Below are 26,262 nucleotides of genomic sequence, written 5' to 3'. Positions count from 1 at the left end.
GCTTTGAGCGTTCAAACCCAGGCTCTACCATTTTTGTGTCTGTGACTTTGAACCAGTGGCTCCCACCTTTATGAGCCTTATTTTCCTTATTCCTTATTATTTCCTTAATGATACTAGAATGGGTATCATTACAGTACGTAACATAGAGGGCTCGAATAAGTGAAAGAACCTGTAAAATGCTTGGCACGGTACCCTCTCAAGAATATTAAATTAGCTGTTATTACGGCATACTGGTTTAGAGCACAGTCAAGCACAAGCCAAGCGGATCTGAATTAACATCTAGGACACGGGATTCTGAGTAAGTCCGTTTATCTCCCTGAAGCTCAGTTTCCCCATCTGTAACTCAAGGCGATAAAAGTTGATAGGGTTATTGGGAAGATCTGATGAGCTCATGCACAGGAAGCGCTCCGGACACATAACCAAAAAGGGAATCTGCTTTGATCGCTGGTTCGCAGCCGCAGGGCCCACAGCACAGCTGGTTTGTTAAGAACGGGTTTCCCTGGGTCGGCCGTGGCCCGCGTCGCGGGCGGGGGGGGGGGGGGGGGGGGGGGGTGGCCACGGGTGTGGGCGGGGCGACCTGGGGCCCGGCCCCTCGAGGCGGGTGGGCGGGGCGAAGCGGAGGGCCCTGGCGCGCGCGCGCGGCGGGCCCAGGTACGCGGACAAGATGGCGGCGGCAGCGGTCGACAGCGCGATGGAGGTGGTGCCGGCGCTGGCGGAGGAGGCCGCGCCCGAGGCGGCGGGCCTCAGCTGCCTCGTCAACCTGCCCGGCGAGGTGCTGGAGTACATCCTGTGCAGCGGCTCGCTGACGGCCGCCGACATCGGCCGCGTCTCCAGCACCTGCCGGCGGCTGCGCGAGCTGTGCCAGAGTAGCGGGAAGGTGTGGAAGGAGCAGTTCCGGGTGAGGTGAGCCGGCCGCCCCGCCGCCCGCGCCCCCGCCCTGCGCCCCCTGGGCCCGGGCCTGGCCGGCCCGCGCCGCCGCCTCCCCGCTCGCGCGCGGACCCCTCCCCGGAGGCCACCCCCGGACCCCTGCCCGCGGACCGACAGACAAAGGCCTCCAGGCCGCCGGCTCCCCGAGCCCCTCGGGTCCACGCCGCTGCCCAAATTGCGCATCGGGAAGCGCCCGGCAGCCGGGCCCGCCTTAGAGGGTCACGACGGTAGGATCCCTGCTGATCCATCCCGCGCGCTTCTTTGTGCCCGACTCCGAGTTAAAATGTTTACATGGATCCGGCGATGCAATGATCTTAACAGCCCTTGGAGGAAGCGGACGCAGCATCCCCTGCGTGCGGGCGGAGAGCACAGATTTCGATGTGGGACCGCGGATAAATCTGGCCCTGGCACACTCGCCGTGTGACCTTGCGGGGTAGCGACTTCCCTTCCTTTTGAGCCTCATGCATCGACTTTAGGCGGTGATAATTAGACCTACCTTTTGCTGTTAGTTATTAAATGAGATGATGTGTAAGGAGCATTTACGCGGGGCCCGGCTCTCGGGAGGCGCGCAGGAAATGTTAGCAGCCCTTGTCGTCACTGTTATTGTTGCTGCAACTGGCCCCATTTTATAGATGGGGAGCGGAGACACAGCATTCCTACTGCTACGCCAAGGTCACGCCGCGAGCGAGTGCGTGCGTGCCGGGTGGAGATTTGAACGGGGTCCATCGCCAGGGCCCCTAGTGCCGCTAAACCATACTGCTCGTTCCCTGGGTCTCAAGGCTGCCTTTGATTTCGCGTGTCTGCCTTTGAGTCTCTGTGAAGCTGAGGGGTTGTTTCTCTCCTTGTAGGTGGCCTTCCCTTATGAAACACTACAGCCCCACCGACTACGTCAATTGGTTGGAGGAGTATAAAGTTCGGCAGAAAGCTGGGTTAGAAGCCCGGAAGATTGTAGCCTCCTTCTCAAAGAGGTTCTTTTCAGAGCACGTAAGGATCTGTTGATGTAGCTCCCGGCTTTTGCCTACTGTGGTGCATGTGTCTGGGTCTGGAGGCTTTAGCTCCTCCAGCTCTTTTCCGTATCCGTTTTTCAGTCCTCACAATCCCTTACTCACTTAGATGGCCGCAAGAGTCATTGTGTCCTTTTCCTCCTATCCAACAACACGAAGCCATTTGTCCCTGCCAGCTTTACTTTTCTAAAGCCAGCGAGAGAATGGGGCTGGAGGGGGAGGGACGGAACTGCAGCACAATGTCGAGGGAATCCAGATCAGCATTCTTTCCCTGCAAAGGGGGTTAAACCTATTTTTCGGAGCCTCCCCTTGAGTTGGGGAATCATCAGTGATTGAACGCTGTACAGATTTCACCCAGTAGTTTTCCCGGAAGGGTTGAGGAAATTAATACAGTTTTTCTTCTCTGTGGCTTTGAAGATTCTAACCCGTGGTGAATAGCACTATTTGTTAAGGTAGCAGAGGATTAGAAGCGATCTGTAAATCAGAATTATTATTCCCTCAGCTAAATTATCTTGCATTACATATCATTATCCCCGAAAAGTTTTTGTGTCTTTGTTGTTTTTCTTATTATTGCTGAAATGCATGGGGTTTTGTTGTTTGTGTTTTCCCACAAAGTGTCTCAGAATTTCTGTATCAGGTCCTGGTTCTTTTTGTAACTCTGGGAAGTAGTTCACACTAATCTTTTAAATTTATTTCTTAGTACAGGGGTTGGGGGGAGGTCTGGAAGTAGAGCCAGTCTGATTTATTTATTTTTGGGTTTTGTTTTTTTTTTTTTTTAAAGTAAACTGTACGCCCAATGGGGGGCTTGAACTCATGACCCCTGAGATCAAGAGTCACATGCTCTACCAAATGAGCCAGCCAGGCACCCCTGATTTATTTTACTATCATGGTTTACCGAAGATTAATTCCTCTTTTCTTCTTTCTTTCTTTCTTTCTTTCAAGATTTTATTTTTAAGTAATCTCTACACTCTATATGGGGCTTGAATTTACAACCCCAGGATAAAGAGTTGCATGCTCTACCGACTGAGCCAGCAAAGCACCCCGATCAATTCCTGTTTTCTAATGTTAATTAATATTACTTCATAGGGTTCATACATGCAGAGTGTTTTCAAGGCTTTTCAAGTTTTGAAGGGGAAAATTTGAACTTTGGACAAATTTGAACTTATTCTTCTGTGGAGAATAAAACTAGATACTCCCCAGTATAATTCATTTCTATAAATAAACGTTCGTTGATATTAGGATGGATAGTTTATGTTCTGGATGAGCCATGTCCTGGCTGAAAGCATTCATACCATATTTTAAAAACTGGTACAAATTGTTTATGGGTGCTAGATATATTTGATGCACTTTGTCATGGGCTGCTGGTTTGCAACTCCTACTTCTAGTCCAACTGGTTTTGTGTGCATTTTTAACAGCCTGTGTGTTTGTCCAATAATGATGAATTGTTATGTTTTTTCCTTAGCTCCCTCTTTCCCTGTACCACTGCCTAATTAGAAGTATGTCAAAGACTTTGAATATAGTAGGAATATACTTAAGATTGATCAGTGGGCGAATGATTACTTTGGCTCAAGACCTTTCTATTCCTGTGTTCTCTGCATGCACACAGGTTGACATGAAATTTCCTGGCTACTTTTAAAACCAAGTGGGGGGCGCCTGGGTGGCTCAGTCAGTTAAGCGTCCGACTTCAGCTCAGGTCATGATCTCACGGCTCGGCTCATGAGTTGGAGCTCCGCATCGGGCTCTGTGCTGACAGCTCAGAGCCTGGAGCCTGCTTCAGGTTCTGTGTCTTCCCCCTTTTCTCTGCCCCTCCCCTTCTCATGCTCTGTCTCTCAAAAAATAAAAAAATGTTAAAAAAAAAAGTGTTAAAAAAAAAGTGGAAGAATTAATAGAATTTTAAAGCTCATTGGTACCATCACCTAAATTTACAGAGGAGAAAATAGGCCCAGTGAGTTGAGCTACTTGCCCAAAGTACTAGACTTCTCTCTCTGGGTCTCTGCTCCTACTTGACTGCCTCATAAATTGCATGAAATCATTGTGAATTATGATACTGAAGCTACAGACTATGAAAATATAATTAATGTACAATTGACAATAAAATCTGAACAAATTCTTGATACTGGACTACTTTCCAGCCATGGTGAGTGGTACAAGATAGCATAGGATAGCAGTTACCACTGCCACGAACATGAGCATCTTTGTATCTCAGATTTGTGTATGAGAGTGACAGCACTGTTGCCTGTGACTGAGGCCTGTTTGTATATGTCTTCTTCATAGGTCCCTTGTAATGGTTTTAGTGACATAGAGAATCTTGAGGGACCAGAGATATTTTTTGAGGATGAACTGGTGTGTATCCTAAATATGGAAGGAAGGTAAGTCATAGTTTTAGCAGGGATTGTTTTTTGTTTGTTTGTTCTAATAATAATGCCCAGAATTAACTGCTGTAATTTGTATGTGGCCGAGCCCTGGGACATGTGCTTCCAAATCTTTCATGTCTTGCTGTAATTATATTTTTGAAGAATTCTGTGTAAATAATATAAATACACTGAGACAATTGATATTTAAATAAACCTTACAAAAATCTTTTTGGGAAGAAAAGAGAATGTGTATTTGTTCCCACTGTGGGTCACATACGGGGCTCTGGGAACTTGTATCTGTTATGCCATTTAGTAATATAAACTACCCTTCCTTTATTATGACCTCTCCATCCACCATCACTGAATTTGTGTGTTATGGGTTGATTTTTTTTTTTTTTTTAATTTCTTAGGCATGTCTTAATGGATGATTTTTTTTTTTTTTTTTTTTAACAATTTCTGAATTTGGGTAAGAAGTCATCTTACTTTGGCTATGAACATTCTAGGTATCTGGTTGAGTCCCTCTTTTATGTCTCCTGATCAAGAAGAATCCATCATCTCTTGGTTGTTGCTTACAAATTTTTATGCCTTCTATTTTCTGCTGTGAAGGTTAATTTCCAGTTTACCTAAAAAGATGACTTGGCTTCCAGTGTAACATACCTGTGAAAAAGGTTTTCTGCTCTAACAGTTTGGAAACTATTAGTGATGGAAGGTAGAAATGTAGCTTAGCATCTTCCTAAAGAGAGCTCATTGTGATATGTCTCACAAACAGGAAGTAAGGTATTCTTGTTGTTTTTAAAGGGATTTAGGAGAGAGAAATGTCTATCAGTGGAACAACTGTAGGGGAGAGGTAAGATGTGCCACTATTCTAGGCCTTGGATGAGTTCAGATGCAGAGGTCATTTTTCTGTTTCTATTTTGGTTTATCTATAAATGAATTAAAGTATGATCTAAGAGTCAGCATTGTGCAGCCTTAAAAATAAAAGCTGGCCTGTCTTTTTTACATATATATGCATATACTTTAAAATACATAAATGTAACATATATACTGTTTATTAGTTATTTTAGTTTTTTAAAAATTTTTTTTAAACATTTATTCGTCCTTGAGAGACACAGAGAGGCAGAGCATGAGCAGGGGACGGGGAGAGAGAGACACACACAGAATCCGAAGCAGGTTCCAGGCTCTGAGCTGTTTGTTAGCACAGAGCCTGACGCGGGGCTCGAACTTACGAACTGCGAGACCATGACCTGAGCCAAAGTTGAACACTCAACCAACTGAACCACCCAGGCGCCCCAAGTTGTTTTAGTTTTGGTTTGATGTTGAGTGCAGACTTTGTTTCTTTTTGCTTATGCTGTTTCTCCCTTCCTCCTTACTCCCTCCATTTGTGTTGGTTTCCCGGCCCCGCCCCTGTAATTAACTTAGGTTGTGTTCCTCATGCCAATATACATCCACGTTCGTGGGGATAGCACATCGTTATTTCACAAAATTTTGATCATTAACTAGGTACTTTCCTATATCTTTTTTTTCTCATTCAGCCATTACCTTGTGGAAATCTAATCAACTGATTTGATTCATTTTATTAACGGCCGTTTACTGTTTTACAGTATGTACCACAGTTTATTTAACTACCCTGCTATCGATGAGTAACCACTATCTTCTCCATCTTATGTTGCTGGGGAGGGTGATGTTTTTCGTGGTGTCATTTCTAAGTAATAGGCTCGTAGGAATGAGTGTCCGAGGTCAGGCTATAGAATGTTATTGAAAAACATAAAAGATAGCGTGTCCTTGGGTGGGGAGACTTATTATCACAAAAATGTCAGTTCTTCTAAAATTAACACATAGCCCTAGTGCCATTCCATTTCAGTTCCAAAAAGAGTTTGGGGACAGGAGGGTTTTTTTGTGTGTTTTAATTGGATAATATTGGCATAAAATATATTGAGAACAATAAATTCACTAGAAAAGCCAGAAAAAACAATTTTTAAATAATCACGATGTAAGACTTGCATGGCTAGATGATAAGGCATATGATAAAGCTAGCTGTAATCAAAACAATACAATGTTTAAATGAAAGTTGAGAGCGACATCAGTGATAATAATTCAGAAACAGGTCCCAGAATAGAAGATGATCTATTTAAAGTCAGAGGGGGAAAGATGGCATATTTAATAAATAGTATTGGAGGTAACTGAATATTCATCTGGAAGAAATTAGAACATCATGTAGCAAAATTAAGTTCCACAAGATTAAATTACCTAAATTTAAAAGTTACCACAATGAAAATCCCTCAATTAAATAGACTTCGGGTCCAATCTAGGGAGACCTACTTAACCAAGACTGATAATACAAAAGCAGTACAAGAATATAGACAAAGGGTTTTTCAATAAGAAATAAACTTCCCTATGAGCAAAGAAACTGTAAAGAAAGCTGATAGAATTCTTAAAATTTCTAAGAGGAAATTGAAAAATGTACAAAGGAGGAGGACATTCAGAAAAGAGCAAATCCAAGTAGCTGAGAATCATGTAGATCTTTAAATTCACTCTTCACAGAAATGTTAAGTAGTAACAAAATATTGCTTTTTTCACCTCTTTCATTGGCAAAATGACTAAATAGGCACAGCCAATTAAAAAGTATACTGTTGGGGCACCTGGGTGGCTTAGTCAGTTAAGTGTCTGACCAGCTCAGGTCATGATCACAGCTCATGGGTTCGAGCCCCACATCAGGGTCTGTGCTGACAACTCAGAGGCTGAAGCCTGCTTTGGATTCTGTGTCTCCCACTGTCTTTGCCCGTCCCCTGCTCACACGCTGTCTCTTTCTCCTTCAAAAATAAATATTTTAAAAAATTTATTAATTTAAAAAAAAAGTATAGTGTTATCGTCTTTTTAGAAGTAAATGTCATAGATATGTCACCCCTTGGCGTGACATAATTTGAGCCTAAAACAGGGTTATTTTTAAATGACAGGGAATATGCTCACATTTGTAAATATTTTGGGTATTCTTGAAGGAGCCTGTTTGTTTTCATTCCCAGCAAATGCTTATTGTGCAGATACGGAAAGTATAAAAAGGAAGAAGGATAGTTTTCCAAAAATGCTAAAGCATTAATCTCTGGATATTTGAAAATATTTTGCTTTTATGGTGTTCTGTTGGTCTTTAAAAAGAGTACATCTTCAATAAAGATTTGAAACAACATATTAAAAATGGCATACACTATACTTGAGAAAATGACCCAGAGTGACCATCACTGAAACATTTCAGTAAACCTACTGGATTTTAAAAGAAAAGTCCTTTGGGCATCCAAGCAAAAAAGATGAAGTCACTTACAAGGGAAAGAAAATCAGAATATCATCAGACTTTTCAACAACTGCTCTGTGTCAGAGGAAAAAACAGTAACATATTTAAGATGCTCAAGGATCAAAAATGTCAGCCAAGGATTTTTATATCCAGCCAAACTGACTTCCAAGTATAAAGACTGCAGACCCAAACTTACCAACTTGCAAGGACTCAGGGACTTTTGAGCCCTTCATGAGAAATGTTCTAGAAAATAGGACAGTGTCAGACAACCAAAACAACCAGAGAGACACTGACACAAGGACTAATGGTGACCATCAAATCCGTATTTATTTGTAAGATTGCATCCAAGTGACAGTTAATAGGGTAGAAGGTATTGTATGTAATGGCCATAAACCCTTTTAATATAGATGTAGTACAACTGTTTAAAAAGCTGAGCAGAGAATAGGGCAGAATGTAAGCAAAATAAATTTAGCTCTTTTCAGTACTCATCAAGGTGATAAATATATTGGTCTCGTTATTCTGAGGCTTGGTATATGTATGTTTCTAAGAGGGATGTGGAATAAAGCAGACGAGTCACTAGGTGATATTCTAAGTCGTCTCTGGTATCCTGGATAAGTAGAGTATTCTTGGAAGAAAGAAAGCTATAGATACAGAATAGAAAATGGTAAAAATTGTATAATTCTGAATTTGATTTAGAAGTGTCAGTATGAATTCCTGATGTATATTTAAAAATAACGTAGGTGTATGTGTGTGTGTGTGTATATACACACATAGACACATGAGATTTATTATTTCTGTCCATTGAAAAGGTTCAGAAACAACAACCAGTAGAAATGATGATCCCTAGTAGTCAGACAGTGGTCTTAATATACCATTTCCCATCAAAAGAAGCCAGGGTTTTGGGGAAAGGGCTGATTCTAGGTCTTATACAGGAATTGGAAAAGATCAGGCTGGAGAATCTTGAAAGCCTGGAACCAGGTATCAGGAGAAGTACCAATATTTCATGTTGTAAGTGTTCAGGGACCAACGTGGAGAGGCTTCCATTGGCCAGAGATAGGATTTGAGCAGTAGCTTGGATAATAACTGGAATGGGATGAAACACACCAACTGCGTTTAGCTCCGCTAGTTCATAATTATACTTAGCAACAACTAATTGTTCACCTCTGGAGGGTAATAGAAATCCAAGTTATTATTATTTTGAAAAACAGTAAAAGGAAAGACATGAGCATTTATCCCGCCTTTCCTATATATTATGCCGTTGGGGGAGCCAGATAGTAGATGAGAGGAAATTATTCCTTGTAGAAATACTCTGGCTAATAAATGAAGAAGGGATGGTGGAATTAGAATATCACCACTTTGCGACCTCTAACGAATTAACAGACCTGGGCACTGAGGAGCGGTGGCTGCTAACATCACCAAAGAGACAGCCAAGGCGTGATTGCCTCCTGATGGAAGGACTTCCTTGCCAAATAAACAGAATCTGAATCTGATCAAGCCTCTACATCCAATTTGCAGGGAATTCAGAAGACAGAAGAGCATGTGAAACTATACCTTGTGGATGCAATCAGCAGATTCCAGACTGGGAAATTCAGGTCACACAACCAGGTTTCTTCAGCAAATAAAGTGCAAGGGACAGAAAAGATGGAGGGGACCCTGTGGATTAAGAGACTTGAAAGACCTCAAAACTGGCTAGAGAGTTTAGGGCTGTACGTTTGGTGAGGCAGTGATGAGCATGGAGGTGTGGGTTGTGATTGCTGTGGGTGGGAGGAGAAGGTCTTGGAGTTCTTCTGGGGTGTCTGCAAAGTTTCTCGGCCTGAGTGGTGGATACAGGGTTGTTTGCCTTATACTAATGCATTAAGCTGCTTACTTGTTTCGTGCACTTTTCTAGATTGACACACTTTACAACTCAAAGGTTAAAAGGCTGGTGGAACCTAGCTCTGCTGACGGTCATTTACTAACTGAAGAGTGAGAGGCCTTTCTTTCTGAAGTCACGCAGATAAAGTAATCACTGTCACCCTGTTTCCCGTGATCCCCATGTACATTTGGTATGTCTGGTGAAGTATCTCATCCACTAGCAAGTATTTATTGAGCTTCTGCTATGTGCCAGACCTATCCCAGGCACTGAGGATACAGCGGTGAACAACACAGAAAGCACTGCGTCTGTGGGGCTTACCTTCCAGTGGGGGAGAGAGTCACTAACCTAGTAAGATGATTTAGTACATTAGAAGAGGAGAAGGGGCTCTAGACAGATACTAACCAGGCAAGAGGGTGAAGCGGGGAGAGGGGAGAAGGCCTTACTCAAAATGGCATTTGAATGAAAACCTGAAAGGAGGTGAGGGTGGAGGTTGCAAATCTCCAGGGAACGAACCTTCCAGTCAAGGACCTGAGAGTGCTGAGGCCCCAGGTGAGCACCGCAGAGCACGATGGCACAGCAGGGAAGCCGGTGTGGCTGGAGGCCGGGCAGAGATGGGGAATAGCAGGAATTGAGGTTAGAGAGGTCATGGGGCAAGAGTTTAAGGCACCGTCGTTAGGACTGGAGCTTTTACTTTGAGCGAGGTGGAAAACCCCTGGAGACTTGGGTACGGGATTTTTGTGCCGTGACTTAACATGTTAACTGAAGCGCTCTGGCTGCCGTGTGGAGGGGCAGGATTTGAAGCTGGAAGCTCAGTGAGGACGCAGATGAGCTAGTGAGAAGTGTTCACCTGTCCGATACACGCTGAAGATAGAACTGATAGCTCTGGTGGATGGCTGGAATGGTCTGCGAGAGCAGGCCAGCAAGGAGGGCAGGATGGCCCCAAGGTTTGCGGCCTGACTGCAGCAGCAGAGTCGCGTTCACCCGAGACATTTCAGGAGCTCACCGGATATCCGAGCGGGGATGTGGAGTAGCAGTTGCACGTAAGGAGAAGTGTGTTCTGGGAAATAAGTTGAAGGCTGCCAGAAACAATATTTGAAACCATGAGACTGGACGAGATCACCACGGCAGTGATCGTAGAGAAAGTCGGCCGCCCAGGGCCTGAGTTCCCTGAGGCAGGTGCCCAGCGGCCAGCAAAGGATTCCAGACGCCTCACCCCTAGCTCCTGAGCCTCGACCAACTTTTCAGCCCCAGCTGAAAAGCCCCAGCTTTTCAGGTTTCTCTTGGATTTCCTTTTAGTCAATCTGAAGCCACGCAGGTCAGTGTTTCTTGGATTTCAGCACTACTGATTCAGTGTTACATTACAGATGCAAAGTCCTAAATTGTGTTGTCTGCTTCTGTGATAACAAGTGCTGTGTGGTCATGAACCAATTATATTCTTCTTGTTAAGTAGACTCTTTACATGCTGTAATTAGTGTGAAGGGAAGTAAAAAAAAAAAAAAAGTAATCGGAGGTTTTTATAGTGTCTTGATTCTCATTGGCTTATTTGTTTGTTTTCCAGAAAAGCTCTGACTTGGAAGTACTACGCTAAAAAAATTCTTTACTACCTACGCCAACAGAAAATTTTAAATAACCTAAAGGCATTTCTTCAGCAGCCTGATGACTATGAATCGTACCTTGAAGGTGAGATCTCAGCGATGATCTTCCAGTAGGCAGCTAAGTTGTCACTCTCAGCAGTAGCGGATACCGTCCCCAAGGGTGGAGCAGTGGAAACGTGGACCGGGCCGGGCCGCGTGGGCTTCTGGAGGTGGGATTGTGTGGTCTGATCACTTAGGTAGGCAGAACTGCTCACCCTAGAGCTCATTTTGCCAGAATATTTGGCCATCAGCTGAAGCAAGACAGCGCCTTCTGAAGATGCATCATCAGTTCAAAGCACAAGGCTGATATTTAGCTAATGAGGTTAAATTCCCTGTTTGTCTAAGCTTTCAAGCGTCATTTCCGAATCAGAAATAAATGTATCCAGTTTTGTCTCCATGGGACCTCATGCAGATCCCTTCACCTCCCTGGTTGGAGTTTAAGGAGGACGAAGTGCCCTCGTGCATCAGTGAGTCTGCTTGTCCATAATGAGAAGTGAGGAGGAAGAAGTTGAGTGGACGGATGCGGTGAAGGGAATAACTTTCTGTTCCTGCTAAGTCGGGCAAAAACAAAATGTGACTTAATTTTTTCTTTTAACTAATTTAAATTCCTAGCGTATCACACAAACGCTCCCATAAGTCTTGGTTACGGAGTACAGATACGCCTGTCCGTTCACTTTCATTCCCTGCTCCCCACAATTTACCCAGTTCGCCGGTTTTCTTCCTTGCCAGCATTTCCGTGGTCATGTCCCCGCTCTGTTACTGTTGTCGTGCGGGCTGTCACCAGCTCTCCCGGCAGCAGCTTTCTGAGTAGCACTTGCTTCCCTGAGCCTCATGGCTTCTGACCCCCTAGTGCTAGTCCAGCCCGAAACCTGGCCTTTCCAACACTCCGAGTGGCCACCTGATTTCCTTTGTTTGTTGTTGCTTTTTGGTGCCTTCCGTAACCCGGACCTCCCCTAGCCCCAGACTTTTCCCCATTACTCTCCAAAACACACCCTTTGCTCCAGCCAGTGTTGTCCTCCCTCCTGGCTTTGTATCTTCGTTAGTGGTATCCCCCTCTCAAATCCTGCTTGCCTGCAAGAGTTCCAGGTCCTGTGTAACTTCCGTTGAGTTTCTGCTGACTACTGCAACGCGTGCAGATTTTACTTGCCTCGGGAGGGGTGCAGGCAGTAGCATTGGCTAGTAGACCATGGTTAATGTCTGTTTCAGGTGTGGGCATTTTTCTCCAACTGATCATTAACTTTCTTGTGTCCCTGGTCCTTTAACGTTATTATGATTCACTGCATACTCCATGGTGCCCAGTGTGGATTCTTACTGATTGTGTAAAAGTCTCATATCCAGAAGGAAGTGAAAAATCTGTTTCAGTTGATTAAAATCAAACAGCCTTATCACCCTGGAATTTTCTATGTGTACTGGAGTTGAGAGTCCCCCACTCTTCTGTTCATTCCACAGTCAGGAACAGTTTAACAGGGTGTGTTTTCTGTAGCTTATTTATAGAGACGATTGCTTCTTTTTCATCTTCCAAATACAAAGTAACATGATTTTCCATAACTCATCCAATCAGTACTGTAGGCACTGGGTAGCCATTGAAAGTTTTTAAGTGATTGAGCAGGAAGTTGGCTCCAAGGTTTTGACTCTTGGTGACTGACAAGAATAATCTGATAACTATTAACGAAGTCTAGGAATCATAGCATTAGGATGGAATGGACTTTGGAGAAGACCTGCAGCCAACAGGTGAGGAAACTCCATCCCGAGGAAGCCCAGGAGCCAATCCCTGGCTAGTGGCAAAATTAGCACTGGGGTCCCAACTCTTGTTCACTGCCTTCAGCTCCTTTGGGATGTTGAGTAGGGGGTCAAGATCCTAAATTGAATTTAAATGACTTGAATTTAAAATGACTTAAAAAAAAAAAGCAATAACTGCAGCTTCCCAAGTGAAATTGTCTTATAACCAAATGATCAAGTTAGCCCTTTGTCATCTGGTTAGAAAATGACCTAAGGTCGGGGCGCCTGGGTGGCTCAGTCATGTAGGCGTCTGACTCTTGACTTCAGCTGGGGTCATGATCTCACAACTTGTGGGTTCGAGCCCTGTGTGGAGCCCTTCATTGGGCTCCACGCTGCCGGGGCAGAGCCTGCCTAGTATTCTAAATACATACATACGTACGTGATTCTAAACAAATACATACATACATACATACAAAAGAAAAGAAAACGACCCAAGGTAATAAAGAGCAGAGAGGTGATTTTCAAGACATCGTGTCTCCAGTGTACTTTGTACAAGTCTTTGGCTACAGGTCCCCTGAGTGTCACTATTTCTGTAATTCAGAAGTATAGTTACCCCCAGAGTTCATTTACTATTTCACCTTTGAGGGGTACAGTTTGTGGAAATCTGTCATTGTGAGGGCTTTCAGCTTTAAAAATTTTTTTTTAAGTAAAGGAACCGGCTTATGCCATTAAGTGTTCATCTTGGGAAGATCTCCTTTATAGCATTTATTCCTCTTTGTAATAGAGTATGGGAATATGCTGCATATCACGTGGTTTCTTGAGTCCATGACCTTTGAGAGAGAGTTTGGTTTATTTTTATTCAAAAAAAAATATTTTTTTAATGTTTATTACTTATTTTTGAGAGAGGGAGAGACAGTGCAAGCTGGGGAGGAGCAGAGAGAGAGGAAGACACAGACCCCGAAGCAGGCTCCAGGCTCCGAGCTGTCAGCACAGAGCCTGACGTGGGGCTGGAACCCACGAACTGTGAGGTCATGACCTGAGCCGAAGCCGGACGCTCAACTGACTGAGCCACCCACCCAGGCGCCCCTATTTTATTTTTTTAAAATAAAGTGTGTAAACTCCTTTGTTGTGAGAAGATTGCTCCTTTTCCATGTATCAGCAGCAGGGTCTGGCATCTACAGATGAAGCTTATCTGGCAGGTGGTGGAAAGAAGGATGGCCCCAAGTGTCTGTGCTGAGTGACCAACTAATAGGACGAGGGCAGAAATAGGAATTTATTCAGTGATTCCTGTTTATTTTCAGGCGCTGTATATATTGACCAGTACTGCAACCCTCTCTCTGACATCAGCCTCAAAGATATCCAGGCCCAGATTGACAACATCGTAGAACTGGTCTGCAAAACCCTCCGGGGCATGAACAGTCGCCACCCCAGCTTGGCCTTCAAGGCAGGTGTGGAATTGCTTTGGATCCAACTGTATTTGCAAAAGAAAACCTAGCAGAGCTATTGGTTAATGTGAGAAATTCTGTAGTATGTTTCCATTATGTCACCAAAGAAGCAGTTAATGACACAACCACATGTTCACTTGGAAGTGTGAAAGACTTTAACTTCATATTCTTTCCTCCACCCTCGACTGGCATCACCTACTGAGTATTGTTAGGACATTGCCAGTGTCTGCGTGTGACAGGTCGTTTGGGATGCTGGTCACAGCCTTGCCAGTGCTTCTGTCCTCAGAGTAGATCTCTGTGTTTCAGGTGAATCCTCCATGATAATGGAGATAGAACTCCAGAGCCAGGTGCTGGACGCCATGAACTACGTCCTTTATGACCAGCTGAAGTTTAAGGGGAACCGAATGGATTACTATAATGCCCTAAACTTATACATGCACCAGGTAAATGTGGGTGTATTAAAACATAATCATATGTCTTTTTGAAAGCTCATTTTTGATAAATTGTATAGTTTGGAGTACAGATACATGGTCTTTTCATCTCTCAGTGCCCAGTGAAACTCACTTTTGCCTCCACTGTAAGGGTATTGCTATGGATTTTTATTTCTTTATAGTGTCCTCTGTGTGAAAACCCTTGATCATTTCCTGTCTAGAAATACACATTTCTCTGACTTTGTTTGGTTAATTTGTGTCTTATGAACACTAAACTGTGAAACTAATCGGATCTTTTTCCTACACTGGCTTCTAGAAGCCTTGGAAGAAATCTGGCCAGCCATTTTGGCCAAATTGATACTTCGTTTTTATGTGCTTCCTTCTTGACACTGTTTTCAGATCTGTATGTATTCAGACACTGTTGCTCTGTATGCTAATCTTTTTCTGTCGTATTTCATACACTTTCCTTGAAATGACCTTAAATTCTTGTGGAAGAACAGCCTATCTGCGCTGACAGAGCGGAGCCTGCTTGGCATTGTCTCTCTTTCCCTTTCCCTCTGCCCCTCCCCTGCTCATTCTCTCTCTTTTTGTCTCAAAATAAATAATGAAACTTAAAAAATGGAAGAACAGCCTAGATCACAGGTCTGTAGACTTTTTTCTGTAAAGGGCCAAACAGGCCTTTTGGTTTGGCAAGCCAGATGCTCTGTGTCCCAACTGCTTAGTTCTGCCATTGTAGTTGAAAGGGGGCACAGACGTTACCAAAACAAATGGGTGCGGCTGTGTTCCAATGAAACTGTATACGCGGACATAGAAATTTGAGTTTCATGTAATTTTTAATGTGTCACAAAACGGTGTTCTTTTGACTTTCTTTAAACACTAAAAAATGTGAAAGCTCTTCTCATGCGGGCCGTACGGAAACAGGTGGTGGCCTTGGCCCGCGGACTGCAGTTTGCAGACCCTTGATCTAAAAAAAGCAACTATTCATCCACTTAAACCACAAAACCTAGTGTCGTTCCTGATGCACAGTGAGTGCCTAGTAAGGACTTGCTTTGAAGGAATGAGAAGGGAAGGTTCGTTTCTGTGAAGCTAAGGGATTATTTTTCTCCTTCAGGTTTTGATTCGAAGAACAGGAATTCCGATCAGCATGTCTCTGCTCTACTTGACAATTGCCCGGCAGTTGGGGGTCCCACTGGAACCTGTCAACTTCCCCAGTCACTTCTTGTTAAGGTGGTGCCAAGGTGCAGAAGGGTGAGCCACCTATGCCATATGTTGTGATTGGTCCTCGGGATTCACTCCCACTGTGCTGAGAGGAAGTGTGGTAACGGAACAGAGGTCGACTAGGGCACGGGGGGTGGGGCAGCTGTCTTGTTCCTTGGCCATCAGTGACCGTATTCTGGTTCTGAGAGAAGGGCACTCTGGATCTTTCTGTATTACTTCTTAAAGCTGCATGTGAATTTACAGTCATCTAAAAGTAAGTATAAAGACTAGGACTAGGGGTGCCTGGGTGGCTCAGTCGATTAAGCGTCCGACTTCAGCTCAGGTCATGATCTCACATTCACGAGTTCAAGCCCTGAGTCGGGCTCTGTGCTGACAGCCTGGAGCCTGCTTCCTTTCTGGGTCTCCCTCTCTCCGTGCCTCTCCCTCATTCGCACTCTGTCTCTTTCTGTCTCTCAAAACTAAATAAACGTTAAAAAAAACAAAAAGAGGAATAGAGGAGCACCTGTATGGCTCAGTTGGCTAAGGATCTGCCTCGTGATTTCCGCTCTCACAATTTCTGAGATCAAACACTGTCTGGCTCTGCACAGACCACGTGGAGTCTGCCTCCCTCGCTCTCTGCCCCACACCCGCGTGCACATGCACACTCTTTCTCCAAAATGAATAAACATTAAAAAACATGTGTAAGTTTGTTTATTTTGGAGAAAGAGAGTGTGTGTGAGCGGGGAGGGGCAGAGAGTGAGGGAGACACAGGATCTGAAGCAGGTTCCAGACCCCACGCTGTCAGCACAGAGCCCCACGTGGGGCTGGAACTCACGAACCTCAAGATCCCGAACCTGAGCTGGAGTCGGACACTTAACCAGCTGAGTCACCCAGGTGCCCCAAACTAAAGAAACTTTAAAAAAAAAAAAAAAAAAAAAAGAGTAGGACTAGGAGTTCAGGATTTTAGGGGGATCTTAAAGTCCTTTTGTTGCAAAGCAGATCAGATCAAAGAGTTCTTTTTGTTTAACAAGGAATCTTGCTTTTTACTTTTTTTTTAAGTTTTTATTTAAATTCCAGTTAGTTGACATATGGTGTAATGTTAGTTTCCAGTGTACAATTTAGTGATTCAGCACTTCTGTACAACACTTGGTGCCCATCACAACACGTGCACTCCTTAATCTCCATCACCTATTTCTCCCATCCCCCCGTGCACCCCCCCCCCCCCGTAACCATCAGTTTATTCTCTATAGTTAAGAGTCTGTTTCTTGGTTTGCCTTTTTTTTTCTTTTCCCTTTATTTGTTTTATTTCTTAAATTCCACATATGAGTGGAATCATGTGGTATTTGTCTTTGTCTTTCTCTGATGTATTTTGCTTTGCATAATATCCTCAAGTTCCATCCACATCCTTACAGATGGTAAGATTTCATTCTTTTTTATGGCTGAGTAATATTCCACTATATATACACACATATGGATATGTATATACATGTATATGTATACACATACACACATACACACACACACACACACACCACACCTTTTTTATCCATTCACCAGTTGATGGACACTTGGGCTGCTTCCATAATTTGGCTATTGTAGATAATGCTGCTATAAACATAGGGGGCATATATCCCTTTGGATTAGTATTTTTGTATTCTTTGGATAAATACCTAGTAATGTGATTGCTGGATTAACCTTTTGAGGAACCTTCATACTGTTTTCCAGAATGGATGCACCAGTTTGCATTCCCACCAACAGTGTGCAAGGGTTCATTCCCCTTTCTCCACATCCTTATCCACACCTGGTGTTTCTTGTATTGTTGATATTCACCATTCTGACAGTGTAAGGTGATTATGTCATTGTAGTTTTGATTTGTGTTTCCCTGATGGCGAGTGATGATGAGCATCTTTTCATGTGTCTGTTGGCTATTTGTATGTCTTCTTTGAAAAAATGTCTATTTGTGTCTTCTGCCCATTTTTAATTGGATTATTTGCTTTTGTAGTGTTGAGTTTTAATGAGTTTTTTAAATATATTTTGGATACTAACCCTTTATTGGATATGTCATTGGCAACTGTCTTTTCCCATTGTGTAGATTGTCTTTTGGTTTTGTTGATTGTTTCCTTCGCTGTGCAGAAACTTTTTATTTATTTATTTACTTTTTATTTTATTTTTTTGTTCTTTATTTATTTTTGAGAGAGAGAGAGAGAGAGAGAGAGAGAGAGAGAGAGAGAGCAAGCACTCTCAGGGGTGGGCAGAGAGAGAGGGGAGACACAGAAACCAAAGCAGGCTCCAGTCTTGGAGCTGTCAGCACAGAACCTGACCCGGGGCTCAAACCCACAAACCCTGCAATCATGACCTGAGCCGAAGTCGGTCGCTTAACCGACTGAGCCACCCAAGCGCCTCAGAAACTTTATTTTGATGAAGTCCCATTTGTTTATTTTTGCTTTTGTTTCTCTTGCCTCTGGAGACCTATTTAGAAAGAAGATGCTACCTGTGCTCCCCTCTATGATTTTAATGGTTGCCTGTCTCGTGTTTAGGTCTTTCATCCATCTTGAATTTATTTTTATGAATGATGTAAGAAAGTGGTCCAGTTTCATTCTTTTGCGTGTAGCTGTCCAGTTTTCCCAACACCATTTGTTGAAGAGACTGTCTTTTCTCCGTTGGATATTCTTTCCTGCTTTGTCAAAGATTAATTGATCGTATAGTTGTGGGTTCATTTCTGGGTTTTCTGTTCTGTTCACTGATCTATATGTCTATTTTTGTGTCAGTACCAGACTGTTTAGATCACTACAGCTTTGCAAGATAGCTTGAAGTCTGGAATTGTGATGCCTCCAGCTTTGCTTTTCTTTTTCAAGGTTGCTTGGGCTATTTGGGGTCTTTTGTGGTTCCATACAAATGTTAGGATTGTTTATTGTAACCCTCTGAAAAATGCTGTTGGTATTTTGAGAGGGATTGCATTAAATGTGTAAATCGCTTTGGGTAGTTTACACGTTTTAACAATATTTATTCTTATCCATGAGTATGGAGTGTTTTTCCATTTTTTTGTGTCTTCAGTTTCTTACATCAGTGTTTTATATTTTTCAGTGTACAAATCTTTGGCCTCTTTGGTTAGGTTTATTCCTAGGTATCTTACGGTCTTTGGTGCAATTATAAATAGGGTTGATTCCTTAATTTCTTTTTGCTGCTTCATTATTGTATAGAAATGCAGCAGATTTCTATATGTGGATTTTGTAACTTGCGACTGACTTTACTGAATTCGTGTATCAGTTCTGGCAATTTTTCGGTGGAGTCTTTTAGGGTTTCTACGTAGAGTATCATGTCTTCTGCAGATAGTGAAAGTTTGACTTCCTCATTACCGATTTGGGTCCTTTTTATTTCTTTCGGTTGTCTGATTGCTGAGGCTAGGACTTCCAGTACTGTGTTAAGTAGCAGTGGTGAAAGTAAACATCTGTCTTTTTCCTGACTGTAGAGGAAAAGCTGTCAGTTTTTCCCCATTGAGGAGGATACTAGCTGTGTGTTTTTCATATATGGCCTTTATGATGTTGAGGTATTTTCCTTGAAACCTACTTTGTTGGAGGCTTTTATCATGAACGGGTGTTGTACTGTGTCAGAAACTTTTTCTGCATGCATTGAAATGTTTGTATGGTTTCTTTGAAATGTTTCATTGAAATGTTTGTATGGTTTGTATCCTTTCTTTTATTAATGTGGTTTATCATGTTGATTGATTTGTGAATGTTGAACCACCCTGGCACCCAGGAAGAAATCCCACTTGATCGTGGTGAATGATTCTTCTAGTGAACTGTTGGATTTAATTTACTAGTATCTTGTTGAGAATTTTTGAATCCATGTTCATCAGGGAGATTGGCCTGTAGTTTTCTTTTTGAGTGGTGTCTGTATCTGCTTTTGGTATCAGGGTAGTGCTGGCTTCATAGATTGAATTTGGGAGTTTTCCTTCTTTCTCTATTCTTTGGAATAGTTTGGGAAGAATAGGGATTAACTCTTCTTTAAATGTTTGGTAGAATTCCCCTGTGAAGCCATCTGGTCCTGGACTTCTGTTTGTTGGGAGATTTTTTACTACTGATCCAATGTCTTTGCTGGTCATGGGTCTGTTCAAGTTTTCTGTTTCTTCTGTTTTAGTTTTGGTAGTTAATATGCTTCTCGGAATGTATCCATCACTTCCAGGATGTCTGGTTTGTTGGCTTCTAGTTTTTCATAGTACTCTTTTAATTGTATTTCTGTTTCTCCTCTCTTACTTGTGATTTTATTTATGTGGGTCCTTACTCTTTTTTGATAAGTCTGACTAGAGGTTTATCAATTTTATTAATTTTTTTCAAAGAACTGGCTCCTGGTTTCCTGGATCTGTTCTGTGGTTGTTGTAGTTTCTGTATCATTTATTTCTGCTCTAATCTTTATTATTTCCCTTCTTCTGCTGGCTTTAGTTTTATTTTTCTTTTTCTAGCTCCTTTAGGTACAAGTTTAGGTTGTTGATTTGAGATTTTTCTTACTTGACATAGATGTGTATTGCTATATACTTCCCTCTTAGGACCACTTTTGCTGCATCCAGAGGTTTTAGACCATTGTGTTTTCATTTTCATTGGTTTCTGTGTATTTTTTTTATTTCTTCTTTGATTTCCTGGTTGACCCATTCACGTTCGGAAGCATGTTGTTTAACCTCCTTGTATTTGTTTTATTTCTAAATTATTTCTTGTGGTCGACTTCAAATTTCATAGCATTGTGGTCAGAAAAGATGCATGGTATGATCTCAGTCATTTTGTATTTGTTGAGGCTCGACTTGTGACCTAATATGTGATCTGTTCTGGAGAATGTCACATGTGCACTTGAAAAGAACGCGTATTCTGCCGTTTTAGGATGGAATGTTCTGAATATATCTGTTAAGTCCATCTAGATCAAAGAGTTCTTAAAGTCTTATTTTGCAGTCTTCCATAAAATCTCCCCTCCCTCCCTCCTCACCAGAGAGAGAGAGAGGGAGGATGGGGGAGGGGGAGACAGCAGGGTAGCTGAGTTCTTCACTCATGTGCACAGCAAATGCTCAGTTTCTTATCATCAGTGATGCCCCTTTTAGGTAAGGTTGGTGACTGATGTGCATTTTGTAGACCAGGTCAACAAGTTCTGTTTTGTTCTCCTTTAAGCTTGGTGTCCTATTGGACATAAAGCTTTTTTTCAGCTGTAGTCTAGCTTTTGTGAAAGAAATAGTTCATCACATAGTCAGAACTATTTTCTCATTAAATGTGCCATTTAGAGGAAAAAGAAACGAAGTTATTTAATTATTTCCTGTGCTTTGAATGACCTTGTAATATCCTCTGGCGAGTGATGAGCAGTATAGTAGTACCTGAGCTTTATGTGTTGGGCTGGGTTCAGACCTCGGCTTCCTCTGAGCCTCAGTTTCTTCCTCTGTGAAAATGGAGCACATGTTTTTCAGGCATTTGGAGGATTGAGATGGCCCAGTGCTTTATACACCTAGTAGAATTTGTGAATCATACCTGGAAGAAAGGCGTAACTCATCTCTGTATTTCTACCCCCTAGTTTAAAAAATAAAACATGAATAGATGGAGCCTCCTGGGTATCCCTCATCCCCTCCTTCTTCCTCTCCTCTGCAGAGATAACCACCAGTTACCTGCAAGTTTCTGTTATTTCCATGCAAATTTTTATAGTTCATTACACATGTATATTTCCTTAAATGGTATGTATGCATGGGCGTCCTTTCTTTTCCAGATACCCCTTTCTACACGTATTGCGTATTGCGTGGCTTTGGGTAGCAGGTACCCACTTTCCTTGATTGTAAATGGGGAATATGCTCTCTCAGTCCATTCTCTCTGCCTAGGTAACCCAACCGATTTCCCCAAATATCTCAAAAATAATCTTAAATGCCCATGTAATCATCCACCAAGGATCTCTGCATGATAGAAAGCATTTAAAACTGCAGTTGCCATATTATTTGCCACAGAAACGGATTGCTGGGCACAGTTGTGCATGGTAACAGTATCATTTTTTCTTCTCAGGCTACGGTGAATGTGCACTAACAGTGCAGATGAGCAATAAAATAATTTGTCCCTACGCCAGGCACCTGGCAGAAACAAACACCGAGCCCCTGGCTGCGTCCTCAGGGCAAAGGAGTCAGGAGGCCGGTGAGAATAGTGCGGGTGCACAGCCCATGAAGTAACGGCCGGGCTGCAAGCCCTCTCCTCACCTGGACCCACGTTCATGCCCTTGGTCTCTGATCTGTCCCTGCACCAAGACCCTGTTGTCTTACTTACTGTAACTTTATCGTTTACTAGTACCTGGTAGGTCAGACCCCCCCCCGCCATCGAGTTCTTCAGAATTTCCTTGGCTTTTCTTAGCCTTTTGCTCTTCTGTAGATTTAGAATCCATTTACCAGCCTCCTTCAGAAGTCCATAAGGATGTTAATCGGTACCAGAGTTTACTTTCGATTGGATTCATAGATTAATACGAGCAATGTTTCAGTGTTTTGCTCCTGAGTCTGTCTGTGAACGGGATGCCTCCCTACACGTGTAAGTTGTCTTTAATATCCTTAAAAAGATTTTATTGTTTTCTTCATGAAGTTCTTTAACTCTTGCCAGACTTATTCGTTAAGTACCTTAAATATTTATTGCTAATGTAAATGGTAATTTTTAAAATTATATTTTCTAAGTATTGATGATGTATAGGGATATGACTGATATTTAGATATAAATCTGATAATCATCCCCTTTGCTGAATAAATTATTGGAGCTAATTGTCAACTCTTGTGGGTTTCCAGTGTAGATGGTCATATTGCCTGTGAATCGTCACCATTTTGGTTCTTTTCTTTCTAGCCTTTGTACATTTGTTTCTTATACTTACTCTGATGGCTGGGTGTTCTCACACAGAGTTGAATAGAACCAGTGATAGTGGGTACCCTTGTCTTGGGTATGACTTTAGGTGGAATGCTTTCAAAATTTCATCATCAGGCATGACGTTTGGAGTATTTCCTTTCATTGAGATTATCAAAGCTGCCTTCTAAATTCCTAGTTTGCTTAAGTTCTTTTTAATTCTTCTTCTTCTTCTTCTTTTTTTAGAAAGAGGGTGAGAGTGAGCGAGGGGCAGAAAGAGAGGGAGAGAGAATCCCACTCAGCTCCCCCACACTGTCCGTGCAGAGCCTGAAGCAGGGCTTGAGCTCACCCAATGCAGGGCTCAAACTCACGACCCAAGAGAGAGAATCTGAGCCAAAGTTGGATTCTTAGCCAGCTGAGCCACCCAGCTGCCCCTGCTTAAGTTTTATTAAATAAGTAGGCATTCGATTTTTTTTTTTCCAAAATCTCTTTTCTGTATCTACTGATAAAATCATACATTTTTCTTCATACGTGCTGAAATAGATTTTTTAACATTCAATTATCCTTTCATTCTTGGGGTACATCTGTCTTAATCATAGGATTTTTAAAAATTCATTGCTGTATTTGATTTGCTCCTATTTTATTTAGGATTTTTGTCTGTAATCAATTTGTGTGTATATGTGTAGTTCTTCTAGACTCATAAAAAGAGTTGAAGAGCATCTCTTATTTTTGGAACATTGTGTCTGTCTTGCTACAGGAAGTATATTAATATGACTCTAGGAAGAAATCTGACTGGGCTTTTTAAAGCAGCCCAAGTGAGGGGAGCCTGGGTGGCTCAGTCAGTTGGGTGTCTGACTTCAGCTCAGGTCATGATCTCATGGTTCATGGGTTTGGGCCCCACATCGGGCTCTGTGCTGACAGCTCAGATTCCATCTCCGGCTTCAGATTCCATCTCCGGCTCTCTCTGCCCCTTCCCCACTCGTGCTCTGTCTCTCTGTCTCTAAAGTAAATAAAAATTAAAATAAATAAATAAATAAATAAATAAATAAATAAATAAATAAATAAATAAATAAATAAATAAATAAATAAAGCAGCCCAAGTGAAAGTCTCCTGCGTGGTTTGCAATGGGCATAAGATCAAAGTGGAACAGCTGCTCAAGAAAAAAAAAAACGCAACTGTCCCTGAAACAAAGACCCTCAGGAGTCCTCAGAGAATGTTCTTGGTAATGGTGATGAGGACTGGCTTTATGTGACCTCCTCCCACCGCTCCGCTCAGCTCAGGCCACCACCCTTTTTGAGAGCACGGTTCACGGGAGGGGTGGCAGGGTCAAGTGCGGGGGCTCAGCTCTCTGGTCTGCAGCCAGGTTCCCAGGCTGAGCCCTGAGTTCCCACCGGAGTGTGTCTGCAGGGTCGGGGGCAGGACACTTGGCAGGGCTGGGTTCTGTAACTTTCCTCACAGCCCCAGGGGCCTAGGGCCCACAGACGTTAACTGTGCTTATCTGCAGAATCATAAAGTGCCTCGGGCCTTCCCACCCAACTTCTGATAGAGCGTTTTGTAGACTAAGGTCAATAAATTCTCTTCTGTTCTCTTTTAAACTTGGTTTGATCTGGCTTAATCTCCTTGCAAAACTATATTTGATGCCACGCATCGGTGCCGTTTCCTAAACATCTGTGTCCTGAAGTCTTAACACAGCAGGGAATGTCTAAAGGGTCAGATTTTGAACTTTAGACAAGGCCTTACTATTTTAAGTGAAAATGCTGCTGTGTTAATAATATTCAGTCTCTAATTTGAGCTACTTGTGGGGAGGGGGGAGGGGATGTTAGACATTGCCTTGTTCAGCTCTGACTTGAGATTTGGCTGACTGCCTGTGCTGTTTGGATAGGGCGACCCTGGACATCTTTGACTACATCTACATAGACGCTTTTGGGAAAGGGAAGCAGCTGACAGTGAAAGAGTGTGAATACCTGATCGGCCAGCACGTGACGGCAGCACTGTACGGGGTGGTCAACGTGAAGAAGGTGTTACAGCGAATGGTGGGAAACCTTTTAAGCCTGGGAAAGCGGTAAGGTTTTCGTGGTTTTCCAGCACTTCTGCAGAGTGCATGTCTTTGGAGGCTCGGATTGCCTTACAGAGGATTTTATTTGATGGGCCTCCCGTCATGCGGCAAAGCCGTGGATGCCGGGAGGCACAGTTGGGCTGTCTGCGGCTATCTACCCACCACAGAGAGAAACGCATCCTTGTGACATAATGCTGTCCTGGCTTAAGATGTACTGAGTGACTTTGACACTTTTGCAATGGACTTTTGTGCAAGTTTTCTGTAATATTTTCAATATTTTCTTTAGTAACCAGAATATTTGAGACTGGTAAAGGTTACTTTTCAGGGCAGTATGTTCTTCGGTCCAAGTGCCTTGTCGTCCCTTGGTTTATACATTTCTATCACTTAGATAAGAAAGCAAACAAAAGTATGAAACCATTCTGCCTCTGAGTCCAAGGGAATATGTCTTACAGGGAAAATAGAAGATTGTATGTTGTAGTCGTAGTTCCCTGCCTAACGGTGGAATTCTTTGTTCTTTTAAAATAGGCTGTATTTTTTAGAGCAGTTTTAGGTTCACAACAAAATGGAGTGGAAAGTACAGAGAGTTCTCCTATTACCCCCTCCCCCGCACCTCCCCAACATCCCCCGTCAGAGTGGGACACTGGTTACAGCTGACGAGCCCCCACAGACACGTCATCCTCAGACTCTACAGTTAACACCCGGCTTCCCTCTTGGTGGCGTACGTTCTGTGGGTTTGGATGAACGCACCGTGACGAACCAACCGTCGTGGTACTGTGCGGAACAGTTTTACCGCCCTAAAAGTCCTGTGTGCTCCACCTAGGCAGAAGTTATTTTTGATTATGTGCAGCGTTATTGAGGTGACTATACAGTGAAAGTGCTTACAGTTTTCATGCCCATCACCAAAGTGGGGTACAAAAGTTAACGTTTCTTCTGGGGCTTTTTTAATATTGTTACTAAGATCATTGTAACTATTTGCCGAACAGAGAGGAGGTATCGGAATCCGAAAAGGTGTGTGGCCTTTGTGTCCATTACTCATAAAACCTGGGTCTCGAAAAAGAGGGTCTCAGCTGAGAAGCAAGCAGAAAGTGAGGCCGTGATTGATTTCCCCCACCAGGGAAGGCATCGACCAGTCTTACCAACTCCTGCGAGACTCCCTGGATCTGTACCTGGCGATGTACCCGGACCAGGTGCAGCTTCTCCTCCTGCAAGCCAGGCTCTACTTCCACCTGGGCATCTGGCCAGAGAAGGTAATTATTTTACTTTGATGCTTTGCACTTGCGTTAGAGAGGAACTCTAGCTTGAAAGGCGGCTCTTGGAAGTTTATCCTCCCGTCAGCCTGGAGGATAAACGTGAATTTATTCACTCTCCCCATCTCGGCCTGTCAATTAAATGTTTTTTGTCTCCTTTAAATCTAAAAAACTTGGCTACACTGCCAGGGGTTGCCTGTTCTCTTTGTGGTCCATGCCTTAAACACCTGGAAGCACAAGGCCTCAGCTCTGCAACCCACCTGTTGGTGCCCACACGTGT

At 43.1% G+C, this 26,262-nt stretch overlaps 1 protein-coding gene across 4 annotated transcripts in view; it reads left to right on the top strand.

The window, feature by feature from the left end:
* The first annotated feature begins 638 nt into the window (after positions 1–638).
* FBXO21 (F-box protein 21) overlaps positions 639–26,262 on the top strand; it is a 54,727-nt gene continuing 29,103 nt past the window's right edge. For 2 of the 4 annotated variants that reach the window (XM_006938515.5, XM_023241466.2), the window contains exons 1-9: positions 641–903; positions 1,776–1,911; positions 4,206–4,300; positions 10,982–11,103; positions 14,078–14,224; positions 14,528–14,664; positions 15,764–15,900; positions 24,562–24,741; positions 25,850–25,982. In XM_006938515.5, the coding sequence (XP_006938577.2) occupies positions 665–903; positions 1,776–1,911; positions 4,206–4,300; positions 10,982–11,103; positions 14,078–14,224; positions 14,528–14,664; positions 15,764–15,900; positions 24,562–24,741; positions 25,850–25,982 (1,326 nt within the window). In that variant the 5' untranslated portion in view covers positions 641–664. Of the gene's footprint in view, positions 904–1,775; positions 1,912–4,205; positions 4,301–10,981; positions 11,104–14,077; positions 14,225–14,527; positions 14,665–15,763; positions 15,901–24,561; positions 24,742–25,849; positions 25,983–26,262 lie in introns of all 4 variants that reach the window. The other 2 variants (XM_023241465.2, XM_023241467.2) reach the window with 2 other exon arrangements.

Source organism: Felis catus, chromosome D3, assembly GCF_018350175.1.
Source record: "Felis catus isolate Fca126 chromosome D3, F.catus_Fca126_mat1.0, whole genome shotgun sequence".
In the NCBI taxonomy this organism is placed as follows: domain Eukaryota; kingdom Metazoa; phylum Chordata; class Mammalia; order Carnivora; family Felidae; genus Felis; species Felis catus.
Note: the sequence above shows the minus strand (reverse complement) of the source record. Positions and strands in the feature narration are given on the sequence as shown.